Here is a 14,815-nt window from a genome sequence, read left to right on the forward strand (position 1 = left end):
TATAAAAAAACGTGACCCGTATTGGAAGTTAGAGGGGAATATATCCAAGTTTCTAGGTGGTACTGAGCAAGGAGGTATAGTTAACTGCAGAGAACAGTTACTAGAAAAATGATATAAAAACAGAAAATGCTGGAAAAACTCAGCAAGTCTGACAGCATTTGTGGAGAGAGAAACAGGGTTAAATTTTGAGTCTGCACAACTCTTCTTCAGAGCTAAAGAGAAGAAGAAATGTAATGGAACTTATACTGTTTAAGAAGGGGGGGTGGGTGGTGGAGCAGGTAAAGCAGGTGAAAGTCAGTGATAGGTGGGGGCTAAGCAGAGACTGACAAAGATGTCATGGACACAAGACAAAGGGAGTGTTAATGATAGTGGTGAAAACAAAAAACGGTGCTGATAGTGGCATAAAGGTAAGAAAGTGGAATTTGTTAATAGCAGAACAAGGGTCTGCACTCTGAAAGAACAGCATGGAACAAGTGACAGATGGCCCTTTTAGGGGGGCTTTGCGGTGGTGGGGCGGGGCGGTGTTTGGGGAAAAAGGATTAAAAAAGGGGGATAAAAAGGGGGATAAAAAGGGCGATTAAAAAAGGGATAAAATAATGAATGAATGAATAAAAACGAAAATAAGTAAAAAATAAATTTTTTTTTTAAAAAAGGGATTAAAAAAGGGGTGAAGATAGAGGATAGACTTACTTCATGGTTTGAAGTTGTTGAACACAGTGTTAAGTCCGGAAGGTTGTATTGTGCCTAATCGGAAGATGAGGTGCTGTTCCTCTCGTTTGTATAGGGCTTCATTGGAAGATTGCAGCAGGCCAAGGACGGACATGTGGGCATGAGAGCAGGATGGTGTGTTGAAATGGCAAATGACAGGAAGGTCTGGGTCATGCTTGCGGACAGACTGAAGGTGTTCCACAAAGCGGTCACCCAGTCTGCGTTTGGTCTCTCCAATGTAGAAGAGACTGCATTGGGAGCAGCGAATGCAGGAGACCAAATCAAAGGAGGTGCAAGTGAAACACTGCTTCACCTGAAAGGAGTGATTGGGCCCTTGGACGGTGAGGAGGGAGGAGGTAAAGGGGCAGGTGTTGCACCTTCTGCGATTGCATGGGAAGGTGCCGTGGGTAGGGGATGAGGTGTTGGGAGTGATGGAGGATTGGACCAGGGTGTCATGGAGGGAATGGTCCCTCCAGAATGCTGACAGGGGGTGTGAGGGGAAGCTGTGTTTGGTGGTGGCATCATGCTGGAATTGGCAGAAATGGCGGAGGATGATCCTTTGAATGCAGAGGCTGGTGGGGTGAAAGGTGAGGACAAGTGGGACCCTATCATGATTCTGGGAGGGAGGGGAAGGGGTGAGGGCAGAGGCGCGGGAGATGGGTTGGACATGGTTGAGGGCCCTGTCAACCACAACCAGCATCCGCAGTATTTTGCTTTTATCTTAATAGAAAAATGATGTCAGGAAATGAATTGAGTTGGCAGAATGATAGTGGATGCAGTTAAAGTAACAAAGCATTTGGTAATACGCTTTGGATGTATGAATGGCAGATGGGAGTATAATCTAAACAGGTTGATATTGGTGAGAATAGATGAACAGAGAAATTTAGGGGTCTAGGTACCAAAACCATTAAAAACTCACTTGAAGGTTGGAAAATAGATCATAAAAAGCTAATGGCTTCTCTTCAAGGCTAATCATAAAATTAATGTATGAGGATAATATGAAGACCATACCACTGATAGGACCTTATTGATTATGATCACTTACCCGAATTCAACTCTTTTACCAAAGATGACATTGTGTTTGTAATAGAGTCTGCTGCCACCAGCAGGTCATTTCTCAAATTTCTCCTGGAGCCTATAAAGAGAGCAGAGTATGTTAGCTTTTTAAAAAATGCATATCACCACACAGATAAAGCAATGCTACAACTTAATTTTTCATATATCTTTCATGCCAAGTTATGTAAGTCTTTTTAAAATAAAAATTCATGCTATCACATGAATTCATAGAAGCAGAATAATACAGCACAGAAGGAGGAGGCCATTTGGTGCATTGTGTTTGTGTTGGGTCTTTCAAAGAACTACATGATTAATTCCACTCGCCTATACTTTTCCTATAGCCCTGTAAATGTTTTCTCTTCACGTATTTATCCAATTTTCTTTTGAATGGTATTACTGAATCCACTGCACTGTCCTTTCAAGCATTGCATTCCAGATCACAACAACTCACTGTGTAAAAAAAATGTTTCCTCGTATCACATCTGGCTCTTTTGCCAATCACCTTAAGTCTGTGCCCTCCGGTCACCAACCCTTCTGCCATGGAAAGAGCAAGAGGGGAAAATTCAGCACTCAAAAATGGGTGCAGTGGTTACGATGCACAATTAACCCATGATCATTCATTCCAATGCAAGCAGCACACAAACTTGGAGCTGATTGCTGATTTACATAATAGCTGCATGCAACCCAGCACTAAATGCACTGTGGAGTGGCTTCACGCCTCAGCAGGAGGTCCGAGTTCGTGCGAGGCTAGCACCACTTAAAGCTAGTACTACTTAAAGTCAACATGCATCTATTTAAGGCAAGGCACATTATAGCTACAGCAGGTGATGGAAGTGGTTAGGGAAGACATTCTAAGCAGGAAGAACAATGACTAATTGCACAACATGGGCAGAAAGATGCAATACTGGAGGCCTTGGTGCAGGAAGTAGACAGGGGGCCAGGAGGCCATCCAGACAAATTCTGAGAAGGCAATGGGAGTTATTCACAATGTCAGTGCCAGCAGTGTAGCCCCAAGGACCTGGATGCAGTGCTGCAAGAAATTTAACAATCTTGTGCAAGTGGCCAAGGTCAGTGAAGTCATCCTAGTATGCCATATCCTTGCATCTGAACCACCGCCTTCAGACACTACTCAATTCACCGACTAACAACCTCTAACAATCACAATTTATACCTCACATTCATAGCTTCACCACACCCTTACGCAGTAAGCACTATTGCAAGTCTCACACCAACATCTCACAGTTTACACACATTGCCAACTATTTAGCCATGATAGCTCCATCATCCAAACACATTGTACCACACTTACTGACACACTTCCCTCTCTCTTGCAGGACAAGGTGGCGTAGAACCGGAGGCAGCAGTCCCTAACTGGCAAGGACAGGCAGGGTTGAAAATCCTCAACGCCTGGAGGAGACAGTGTTTGCCATCACTGGAATGGCCATGGCTAAAATGTGAAGATGACAGTATGCTAATACCTAATCCTCCTTCTCCCATCCAACTTCACCTCTCAACCTCCTCTGACTTACAAGCTGGAGATTGTGTAAGGATGTGCTTCTCGCTCCCCCTCCACTCACCACAACCTTATGTGCCTTTCCCCTTTTAGATACCCAAGAACTGCAAACTGCATAGGCAGTGGTGCAGGAGCAAGTAGTGGTAGAGGAAGAAGAGACTGAAGAAACACCCACACCATCTGCCTCTCAACTGGCGATAAAAGATCCTATGGCACTGTTTTGAAGGCGATCAGGGGAGTTATCTCTGGTGCCCTGGACAATATTTAGCCCTTAATCAACATCACAAAAGTAGTCGATCTGGTCATCATCACATTGCTGTTTGTGGGAGCTTGCTGTGTGCACATTGGCTGTTGCAGTTCCTATATTATAACAGTGACTACACTTTAAAAGTGCTTCACTGTTGTAAAGCGCTTTGGGATATCAAGGTCATGAAAAGCGCTATATAAATGCAAGTCTTTCTTTCAATCTCAGACTCATAGCCACCAGCTTAGATCCAGATACTGCGCGTATATTGGAAGGCAGCTTAGAGGCAGGATCTTCATGTGGTGAGTCACCTGGCATGAGTGGGCTGCAGCCAGGGCAGAGTGAAATGATAGTGCATATGCCAGCTCACCAGAGAGCCAGGTCACACGTGAGTTCTGCTGCAGAAGGCTCAGATGAGGAATTCAATAGGGTGGCATATAGCAAAAGGTGGACATGCAAGCATACAGAAATGTTTGGTGCATTGGAAGACTGCAAGAAAGTCTGCATTCATTGTCAAGGAGCATGAGGTGACCAGCACCAACCTGGTGCTTTGCACAGAGTTTGGAGCCCATTCTTTCCAATATGGAATTGGTGGCCAACTCTGTGAGAACATGTGCAAACTCAATCATGATGCAGCGGCCAATGTCTTAGCTTCCACTATAGCACAAAGCAGAACATAGGAACATAGGATTGAAGAGGAGTAGGTTATTCAGCCCTTCGGCCCTGCTCTGCCATTCGGTAAGATCATGGTTGATCTGGTTGTGGTCTCAACACCACCATCATGTTTGCCCCCCATAATTCTTGAGCCCCATGTCCATCAAAATTACTTCTAACTCAGCCTAGAACATATTTAATTATCCAGCCTTCACTGCTTTCTGGGAGAAGAATTCCACAGACAAGCTAACCAACGTCTGAGTGCTGTCTCGGGCCGAATTGGGGTGCCTCATCAAGGACAGCCCAACAGAAAGGGGATATGTTGGTTGCCTCCGTCCTTCCTCCTCCTCCTCCTCAACTGCTCACTGTATACCTGGTGAAGCAGGCTTTGCCCTCAAAATGACGAGGTTGTGCAGGATGCAACAGTCCGCTACAAATGAGAGCTTGCAGGGCTCCTCCAGTGTGGTCCATGCAGTGGATGCATTGCTTTAGCACCCCAATAGTCTGCTTGATGACATTTTATGTAGCAGCATAGCTGTTGTTAAATGCTGTCTTTGTGTGCATGTTGAATGCTGGAATCATGAGCAAGGAGGTTAGCGGATGGCCCTTGTCACGCAGTAGCCACCATCTGGTCTCTATAGTGGCTTAAATGCTGATGGTGTAGAGGACTGGCACAGAATAAAGCCATCATGACTACCACCAAGGTATCGGGCATTGATCTGCATGATGGACTGAGTATGGTTGCACACCAGCAGCACACTTCGGAAGTGAAACCCTTTGTGGTTGCAGTGCATCCCTGAATTTGGTTGCGGCACCCACACAGCAACATTTGTCCAATCAATGACACCCTGCAGCAACATGTTGTAACCCACTATCCTGGCGAAGCCACATGCATGCTCTGCCTGTTTCTCTGTGGAAAGAGAAATGGCAATGTTATTCCCTTCTCTTTGCATACAGTTTATCAGTGCAGCAGTGGATGGTGAATTGCAAAATGTTGGTAATGCATGGAAGTTGCCCGGCGCAAAGATTTTCATGGTCATGGTCACTTTTACAGCCACTGGCCTCTGTGACTGCTGATCTGCTTGCAGGAAGTTGCTGTTTTCAGTGAGCACCTTCTTAGTAGAATGAAGATGTCTCTTACGCACTGTTCCTGGCTTAGGTATAGGTAGGAAAAATGCTCTCTATGACTTCCTGCTGAGAACTCCCCCTCCCCTTTCTCTTCCTAAATTTTTGAGCAGCTTGTCCTCCTCACTGTCACCTCTGCTCATTCTCCCTATCACGGTGCAGGTCAAGGGGCATAGAAACTACTGCCACCCATAACTGGGAGGAAGTGATCTGAGCATAGAAACTTAGAAAATAGAAGCAGGAGTAGGTCATTCGGCCCTTCGAGCCTGCTCCACCATTCAACATGATCATGGCTGATTCTTTATCTCAATGCCATACTCCCGCCCTCTCAACATACCCCTTGACGCCTTTAGAGTCTAGAAATCTATTTATTTCCTTCTTAAGTATATTCAGTGACTTGACTTCCACAGCTTTCTCTGGTAGAGAATTCCACACGTTCACCACCCTCTAAGTAAATAAGTTTCTCCTCATCTCAGTCCTAAATGGCCTACCCCATATCCTTGGATTGTGACCTTTTGTTCTAGAACCCCCCCCAGCCAAAGGAAACATTATCCCTGCATCCAGTCTGTCCAGCCCTGTCGGAATTTTATATGTTTCAATGAGATCCTCTCTCATTCTTCTAAACTCCAGTGAACACAGGCCTAGTTGGCCCAATCGCTCCTCAAATGACAATCCTGCCATCCTAGGAATCAGTCTGGTGAACCTTCGCTGCACTCCCTCTATGGTAAGTACATCATTTCTTAGGTAAGGAGACCAAAACTGCACACAAAGCTTGAGGTGTGGTCTCACCAAGGCCCTGTATAGCTGCAGTAAGACATCCTTGCTCCTGTACTCAAGTCCTCTCACAATGAAGGCCAATTTGCCTTCTTAACTGCTTGCTGCACCTGCATGCTTGCTTTCAGTGATTGGTGTACAAGGACACTCAGGTCCCTTTGTACATCAACATTTCCATTTAAATAACACTCTGCCATTCTGTTTTTCCTATCAAAGTGGGAAACTTCACGCTTATCCACATTATACTGCATCTGCCATGTGTTTGCCCACTCACTCAACTTGCCTAAATCGCCGTGAAGTCTCTTAACATCTTCCTCACCACTCACATTCCACCTAGTTTTGTGTTGTCAGCAAACTTGGAAATATTACATTTGGTTCCCTCATCCAAATCATTGATATATATCATGAGTAGCTGGGGGCCAAGCACTGATCCCTGCGCACACCATTAGCCACCACCTGCCATTCTGAAGAAGACCCACTTACTTCTACTCTTTGTTTCCTGTCTGCTAACCAATTCTCAATCCATGCCAATATATTACCCCCAATCCCATGAGCTTTAATTTTGCACATTAACCTCTTATGTGGGACTTTATCAAAAGCTTTCTGAAAATCAAAATACACCACATCCACTGGTTCTATTTATCTATTCTGCTTGTAGCATCCTCAAAAAACTCCAGTAGATTTGTTGGACGTGATTTCCCTTTCATAAATCCACGGGGAAGAATTTTCGGGTCGGCGAGCGGGGGCGGGGACCGCTTGTGTCCCAACGTCACTACACGTCATTTAGATTGTCAGTTCGGCAAGAGCACAGCTGACTCGGCTGTGTGCCCAACTGAACTGTCAAAGGCCTATTAAGGCCATTAAAAAGTAATTAAAGTTGTTAAGAATGCTGCCCGTCCAACCTTAAGGTGGGATGAGGTTTCATGAAGGATTTATTAATTAAATAAAAATGTCTTTAAAAATTCATTGACATGTCCCAGCTCATGTGACATTGTCACATGAGGGGACATGTCTTAAAATATTTTCTTTTCGTTATTTAAACTTTTAAACCTTCAACTAATCTCCCTGAGGCACCTCTGTGCCTTAGGGAGATTTCGGCGCAGGCCCCAACTCAGGGAATCCTCCCCACCTGCACAGGGAGCGCTCAGCACTTCTGGGCACACGTCACGCTGGGCGGGCCTTAATTAGCCCGCCCACGTAAAATGGCAGCGCGGACCCGATTGGGTTCACACACAACCCCCCGTGGAGGGAAAAATCCTGCCCACGTTGATTTTGTCTAATCCTGTTTATATTTTCTAAGTGTCCTGTTATCACATCCTTTATAACAGACTCTAGCATTTTCCCAAACACTGATGTTAGGCTAGCCAGTCTGTAATTCCCTGTTTTTTCCCTCCCTCCTTTTTTAAATGGTGGGGTTACATTTGCCACCCTCCAATCTGCGGGACTGTTCCAGAATCTGCAGAATTTTGAAAGATGACAACCAACACATCCGCTAATTCCATGGCCACCTCCTCTAGTACCCCGGGTTGAAGATTATCAGGCCCTGGGGATTTATCGACTTTCAGCCCCATTAATTTCTCCAGCACTGTTTTTTTAGTAATACTAATTTCCTTCAATTCCTCCTTCTCACGAAACCCTCTATTCCCTATTATTTCTAGGAAGTTACTTGTGTCTTCCTCCGTGGAGACAGAACTAAAGTAGTTGTTTAATTGCTCTGCTATTTCCTTGTTCTCTATTATAAATTCTCCCATTTTGGCTGTAAGAGACCTACATTTGTCTTCACCAATCTTTTTCTTCTTACATACTTATAGAAGCTTTTACAGTCCTCTTTTATCTACCTTGCAAGTGTACTCTCATACTCTATTTTTCCCCTCTAAATCAATCTCTTGGTCCTCCTTTGCTGAATTCTAAACTGCTCCCAATCCTCAGGCTTGCTACTTTTTCTAGCAACTTTATTGACTCCACTTTGGATCTATCCTTAATTTCTTTTGTTAGCCATTTACCACTTTTCCTGTTGTATTTTTGCACCAGAAAGGAATACATAACTGTTGCAATGCATACATTTGTTCCTTAAATATCAGCCATTTTCTTTCCACCGTAATGCATTTTAGTGAAGTTCCCCAATCTATCTTAGCCAACTCATGCCTCATACCTTCATGATTTTTTTTGTTTAGATTTAGGACTTTTCTACTTTGAGGACTGCTAACCATTTATGTATCTCCTCTTTATCTGTTTTTATACTATCTAATATCACTATTGCCTCCTCCTTTATTGCCACATTAGCAGGATCCTCTTCTCTAATGAAGATAGGTGCTAAGTACTCATTTAGTATCTCAGTTTTGTCCTCTGCCTCCACAAGACGATCTCCTTTTAGGCCACATCAGCACTAACCTTCCTTTGATTCCCCTTTTATTATTTACATGTTTATAAAATAACTTTTGTGTTAGTTTTTTATATCAGCTGCAAATCTAATCACATATTCTCTCTTTGCTCCCCTTTTTCCCTTTTTGAGGTTTTTCTGAACTTTCTATATTTGGCTTGGTTTTCTACTGTATTATTAACCTTACAATTGTCAGAGACATTTTTCTGCCTTATTTCAACCTTTATGTCCTTAACCATCTATGGATCTGTAGCTCTCATTGCTCATCCTCCATCACCATCCCCCACCAACCGCGCCCCCACCCCCTCCCCCCCTAACTGCCCCCTGCCCTTCATGTGAATGTGCCTGAACCAGTGAACAGCCAAGTCCTAGGAGGAAGTACGGGTGTTGGTGGTGGAGGAAACATTTTAAAAATTTGTTCATGGGCTGAGAGTGTTGCTGGCAAGGCCAAGACTTGCGACCCATCACTAATTGCTCTTGAGAATGTGGTGGTGAGCCACCTTCTTGACAGTTGCAGTAGGTACACCCACAGAGCTGTTGGGGAGGCTGTCAGGTTTTTGACCCAGTGATAGTGAAGGATTAGCAATATAGTTCCAAGTCAGGATAGTGTGTGGCTTGGAAGGGAACTTGCAGGTGGTGATGTTCCCATGCATCTTCTGCCCTTGTCCTCTTAGGTGGTAGGGGTCACGGGTTTGGAAGGTGCTGTCAAAGGAATCTTGGCGCATTGCTACGGTGCATTTGTAGATGGTACATACTGCAGCCATTGTGCATCAGTGGCAGAGGGTGTGAATGTTTAAGGTGATAGATGGTGTCAGGCTTCTTGAGTCTTATTAAAGCTGCCCTCGAGCTGGCAGGGTTGCTGTGGGGCCAGGAGAAGCTCCTCTTGACTCCACATTAAGGCAAATTATAAAAGAAAAACTTACCCCTTCTCCAGTAGCCTTCCCTAGCCCTTTTAAGGACCACTGTTTTGGCTGCTATTGACCGGGAAGAACAGATTCATCTGCCAGTTTGTCGTCACATTTGGCAGAATCCTGAGCAGGCTTTAGACCTTTGATTAGCATATTGAGGGTACCTAACACCTTCTTCAGGTTGACTGCGGAATGACTTGAAATTTGCTAGGTGTCAATTTGGCATCTGGTGCATTTCTGATCGCCAGTGGTGGGGGAGGAGTGGGTTGTATTGAAGTGCAGAAAATTATGCCAGGAAAATGGTCATTCCATGGATTGTGCCTTCAAAAAAACAGGCACAATAAGGACCAATTTCTCCCCAATATCTACTTTTTCAACATTAATTCTGAGAATGACTCACTCTGGGAAAATGCTTCTTGTACGTCTCCTCCAACCCCTGTCAGTGAGTCCTGAGGTGTATGGGTCGGAGTTGAGCAGGCAGAGGTTGATCTGATAGGCATTGGAATAGGAACAGACCGACTAATTGTGTGACTTGGTGAAGAGCGAGGGGATCCTGCCCCCTGAGTCTGAAAACAATAAAAGAAATTATGTTACTATATATACATCACTTGCACAGCAGACATCTTTTGGGTAACATTGCAAAACTACTTTCTGTATTAGTTTAATGAGAAGCAGGACCATCCCTTCATCATGAGCATATAAGTTCAATAAATTGACCTTCCTTTACTGTTTCAATTTGAGATTCTTTAAAACTGGAGAATGAGAACAATGCATATAGTATGCGCAGTGATAACATCTGCACATTAGCCCAGTCTTCTCCACTCAGCAATCCAGAACTGGGTCATACAGTAGAAGCTAGTGTGATAAAAATTCCACAATGGACAGTTTGTATTCTCAATCTTAAAATACAAAGCTACCTATTAAAAAAGTTATTTCTGTTTCAACGACAGCAATCCTTATGCTGATCATGTGTCGGCAATAGTGTCAGAGAGGAAATTCCAGGATTTTTACCCAACATCAATGGAGGAACAATGATGTATGCCGACGACATGGCAGTGAGTGACTTTGAGGTGATGATAGGCTGTATTTTATGTGCCTCTGCCAGGTGTGTTTTGGGTGGAAGGAGCACGTAAAATAGGGCGGGTGCCTTTCCTGCCCACTACTGAGCTCAACCCCATAATACGGGAGGATGGGAGGGCAGCAAAAGCAGCAGCCCGCGCACCATATTTAAGTAAGCAAACAAGGGTGAATTAGGCTTGTTATCAAGCCAATTGGGCAGGAGCAGGCTGCCTGATTTTTTTTAAAAAACATCTTCAAAGGGCAGGGAGGAAAGAGGGGTTCACTCTTTAGGGGTTGCCCTTTGCTGATCGCAGAGCAGCCCCCCTAAGATTGACCCCCCGCTCTTCCTTACCCACTCGCAACCTTAAAACCACGTCCACCTCCCCCGCCACACCCTGCCCCCCTCCCTGAACTACCGAAACCCTCCTTTTCCAAGACCCCGGACTTACCTGCTCCGGGAATCCATGGGCCTTTTTCCTTCTTCTCCTGCAGTCCCAGCAGCTGCCACTGACATGGTCTTGGCGCTGCTGGGACTGATGGAACTGCTGGCCACTCCAGGGGGCAGGACTTCCTCCCCAGTGAAGGGCAGAAGACCTACCTAGCCCACGTTTAGCCACCCCAAACCCCACTATGGCTGTGGGATGCATGGGTGTGGAGCATGTCGGCTCCACACTGACTTTGCCTCCAGGGGCTGGTGGGGAGGTGCGCAGACACCCATCCCCACCTCTCCCCTTCTGTATTATTCGGCCAATGTTCCTATGATGTTTCTGCTTTTGTCCATCACAGTGGTAGAGGTCATGGGCTGGGATGTGCTGATTGAGTAAACCTTGGTGAGCTGCTGTAGTGAAATCTGTAGATGGCATATACTGCAGCCACAGCGCTGGACAAGATAAACATTAACTCCAATGTCATGGGTGTCAATCAAGTAAACTGCTCCATGATGGCATTCAGTTTCTGAGTGCTGTTGCAGGTGCACGCATCCAGGGTTTTGGTGGGTATTGTATCGCACTCCTGGGTTAAGCCATGTAGATGGCTTTGAGAAGTCAGAAGGTGAGACAACTGTTGCAGAATTGTTGCTATTGCTTTTATAATGACCATATTTATATGGCTGGTCCAATTAAGCTCTGGTCAATGATGACCCCCCACACTGCCCTCAAGATGATGGTGGAGGATTTGGCAATGATAATGCACCAAGAAATACCAATTTTGCCACCTGCGTGACTCAGTGCCAACCGTCATCTCAAGCACTGCAGAACATAATGCTGCAAAAAGTTGAAAAATCTAACCAATACAGGCAACATACCACATTGCCCAACACTCTATCCTCAAAACAATATCTTGTCAGGAACTAGAGATAGTTTAAGTAAGTTATATTTGTATTTGTCGGTGTTAGGAATGAGTTTTAGCTTTAAGTTTAAGCTTAATTTATATTTGCTAAGAAAAGGGGGAACTTGAGTTTTGGTTTCACTTTAAAAGATGCCTGCATTCTTTTGAGGTTTTAGACTCTTGAAGGAAGTTAAAACAAACACAAGGTAGAGAAAAACTCTGCTGTTGCTTAGCAACAGGGGTCCAGAGAGGGGACACACAGAGATAGAGAAAAACAGAAAAGTAGTTTCAGTTCAGTTGGAAACAGGAGCAAGGAGGAGCTGGACAGGAGATGGAACTGCAGAAAGCAGATTTCCCATAATAACAGGAGAAGGTCCCAGAAAACCAGGGAGTGGGACAAAAAAGAAATTCCCAAGAAGACCTTCTAGTCAAAGGAAGAACAGGAATCTGGAAAAGGTCCTGTTAAGTGGAGTTAAGAGTGAGGTGCAGAGGAAGGCTCCAAGCTTAAAGGGAGAAAGCTGCAGCACACAAGCTTAAAGTAAAATAGGCTTGCAAGAAGCCAGAAGATCCAAAGAGACAGCCGAAGGTCTGTAATTCTTTACTATGGGCATGTGAAGCAGTGGTATTCTGTTGGCACGGCTGAGTACCTAAGAGAGAGTGCATGAAAGGTGAAGCTTGAATGCATATGGAGAGGAACATCGGAAGGAGAGGGTGAAACCCTGGAGGCGGGCCCTTGTGGAAGATGTCCGAGAGAAAGTGTCGTTTGGGCGAAGATTCCAAAGCAAGTTCTTTGAGAGTGGAGATTGGAAACCCTTGTGTAAAAGACGGAGTTCAGTGAGACCGGTTGGCTCACTGTGTGACAAACGTCTGAGGGGAGTTGATGAGAGATCTATAGCATCTGTTTGGGGTGGCATCTGTCATTTGGTTTCAGAGAGTGTTGCACCGGACCACAGGTCGCCTATTGGTTTACATGGACTGTGTACTTATTGTGAACATGAGAGTATAAGATAGCTTTTGTAACTTGTGTTATCCTTACGAATCTGTATATACCTGTAAAGGCATAGTCATGGGTGAAAATGTATTGTAATAAAGTTCATCCTTTCTTGTTTAATAAATGTTTTATTCTTTTGTTAAAAGTTCATCAGCTGACTCCTGTGACTCTGTTCAGTAGCTACTCTCCATGTTTCTAAACAAAAAATAAAAGTTGTGATCTATCAAGCCAGATTTCACCCTGGGATCTGACTTGTTCAGTACTAGCATCAGCTGGGATCATAACAGTTTGCACAACTAATCCTTCACAATGCACTCCAGTTAAGGGCAGTAGTGGCTTGGTCCCTTGTAGTATGGCTATCATTTCCTCTCAAAACAACTACTTATATGCTCAAGCCAAAAGCCAGTTCTTCCATTTTTAACCTTGTATCTCTGACTTCAACCCTCCCATGCCATTTGGCACGTATTTCTCAAATACCAGCCTTACCCACATTCACTCTATTTTCTTGCAGGACAAATTGGCACACGATGCTGACTGAAGACAGATCATCAGAAGGAGAAATTACTACTTATAAACTTCTCACTTGATTAGAGGTCTGGGCAATGGAGCTCATGGCCTTCACCAGTTATTGTTGCAGGAGATGACAAAGTTGCTGCAATTTGCTGCACCAGGTTAGTAACTGTGCAGACAAACAATGATGGATAGGGAAAGACATTCTGGCCCCATCCAACCTGTCCCATATAATTGTGATACTTTGCGTATCACAATACATACACTCTCTTACCCACTCAAAAAGCTTGTGGTATCCCAGGAGATGTGAAAAACAGAAAAACAACCTAGGCCAATTTGATGGAAAAAAAAAATCATGGAAATTCCTCTCTGATCATCCCCCCCAGCCCCCAACCCAGGCAATCAAAACTAATCCAGGAGATCACCCTTGCCTTGCTGTGCCTACCTTTTGTGTGATCCTGCCACAGCTAAGGGCAAATCTGCTCCCTCTTGCAGGAATTTAGCAGGTCCATGCCAACACATGAGATAGCAGCCTGCTCCAGAAGTCCACTACTCTCTGGGAAAAGAAGCACCCCCAGCAGCTAACTTATATCTGGCCTTACGCAACTTACAATTGTGATCTCTGGTCCTCCCTAAACTATTTAGTTGGAATAAACTGTCAACTAGAAAACAATTTGGCTGTCGCGGAGACAGGATGACTCGTGGTAATCAACGAGGACTTGCTCATCAGAAAAATGCAAAAAAATCAAGTGAGCAAAGTAAACGGAAAAGAAAGGATGATGGTTAATCTTCTGCAGCCAGAAAGCAGAGGGATGCTGAAATAATGCAGCAGGATCAAAAAGCAAATAAGAAAACAATCTATTCTCATCATTGTCTTAGCAACTTCCATCAGATTGTCTTTAAGTTTTAGGGCTGGATGTTAGCTACTGAGGCAGGTAACTTGAGTTGGGAAATTTCCTGACTTGGCACACCCACCTTGGTTTAAAAGGCCCTGTTACACCCAATTTTCGCTCCAGGAAGTAAGGGACAAAGAAGAGTCAGGCGCACCAACCCTGGAAGCAGATCCTAGGTGAGTGCCCAGGCAGGCTAGTGAGAAAGCCCAATTTGGTTAATTCAGAGTCAAAATCAGTTTAGGTTACAACCTAAAATTACAGGGCTCAGGTTTGTAGAGTAAGCACTTCAGTAGAAAGTAAGCTATACACACACACACTCAGCAGCCAATCAGTCCCAGAATGGTCCCAATGGATTGGAAGGCAGCAACACCATTATTCAAGAAAGGAGGGAGAGAGAAAACAGGGAACTACAAGGCAGTTATCCTGACATCAGCTGTAAGAAAAAAATTTGGAATCAATTATCAAGGAAGTGATAATCCAAAAGCAAAATACTGTGGATGCTGGAAATCTGAAATAAACCCAGAAAATGCTGTAAGTACCTAGCAGGTCTGGCAGCATCTGTGGAGACAAAAACAGTTAAAGTTTCAGGTCATGATGTGAAGTTGTGATGAAAGATCACGGCTGAAACGCTGTTTCCCTCTCCACAGATGTTGCCAGGCCTTCTGTATATTTCC

General features: G+C 44.5%; 1 protein-coding gene across 20 annotated transcripts in view; it reads right to left on the minus strand.

Annotated features, from left to right (window-relative positions):
- The window catches only part of dtna (dystrobrevin, alpha), a 437,527-nt gene that overhangs the window by 35,764 nt on the left and 386,948 nt on the right, over positions 1–14,815 (minus strand). For 19 of the 20 annotated variants that reach the window (XM_078540552.1, XM_078540563.1, XM_078540570.1 and 16 more), the window contains 2 exons: positions 9,763–9,928; positions 1,754–1,843 (listed from right to left, as the gene is read on the minus strand). The exons of the other annotated variant lie outside the window; for it this stretch is intronic. In XM_078540552.1, the coding sequence (XP_078396678.1) occupies positions 1,754–1,843; positions 9,763–9,928 (256 nt within the window). The remainder of the gene's footprint in view (positions 1–1,753; positions 1,844–9,762; positions 9,929–14,815) is intronic. 20 annotated transcript variants of the gene reach the window in all.

This window comes from Cetorhinus maximus, chromosome 4 (genome assembly GCF_964194155.1).
Source record: "Cetorhinus maximus chromosome 4, sCetMax3.hap1.1, whole genome shotgun sequence".
Classification (NCBI taxonomy): domain Eukaryota; kingdom Metazoa; phylum Chordata; class Chondrichthyes; order Lamniformes; family Cetorhinidae; genus Cetorhinus; species Cetorhinus maximus.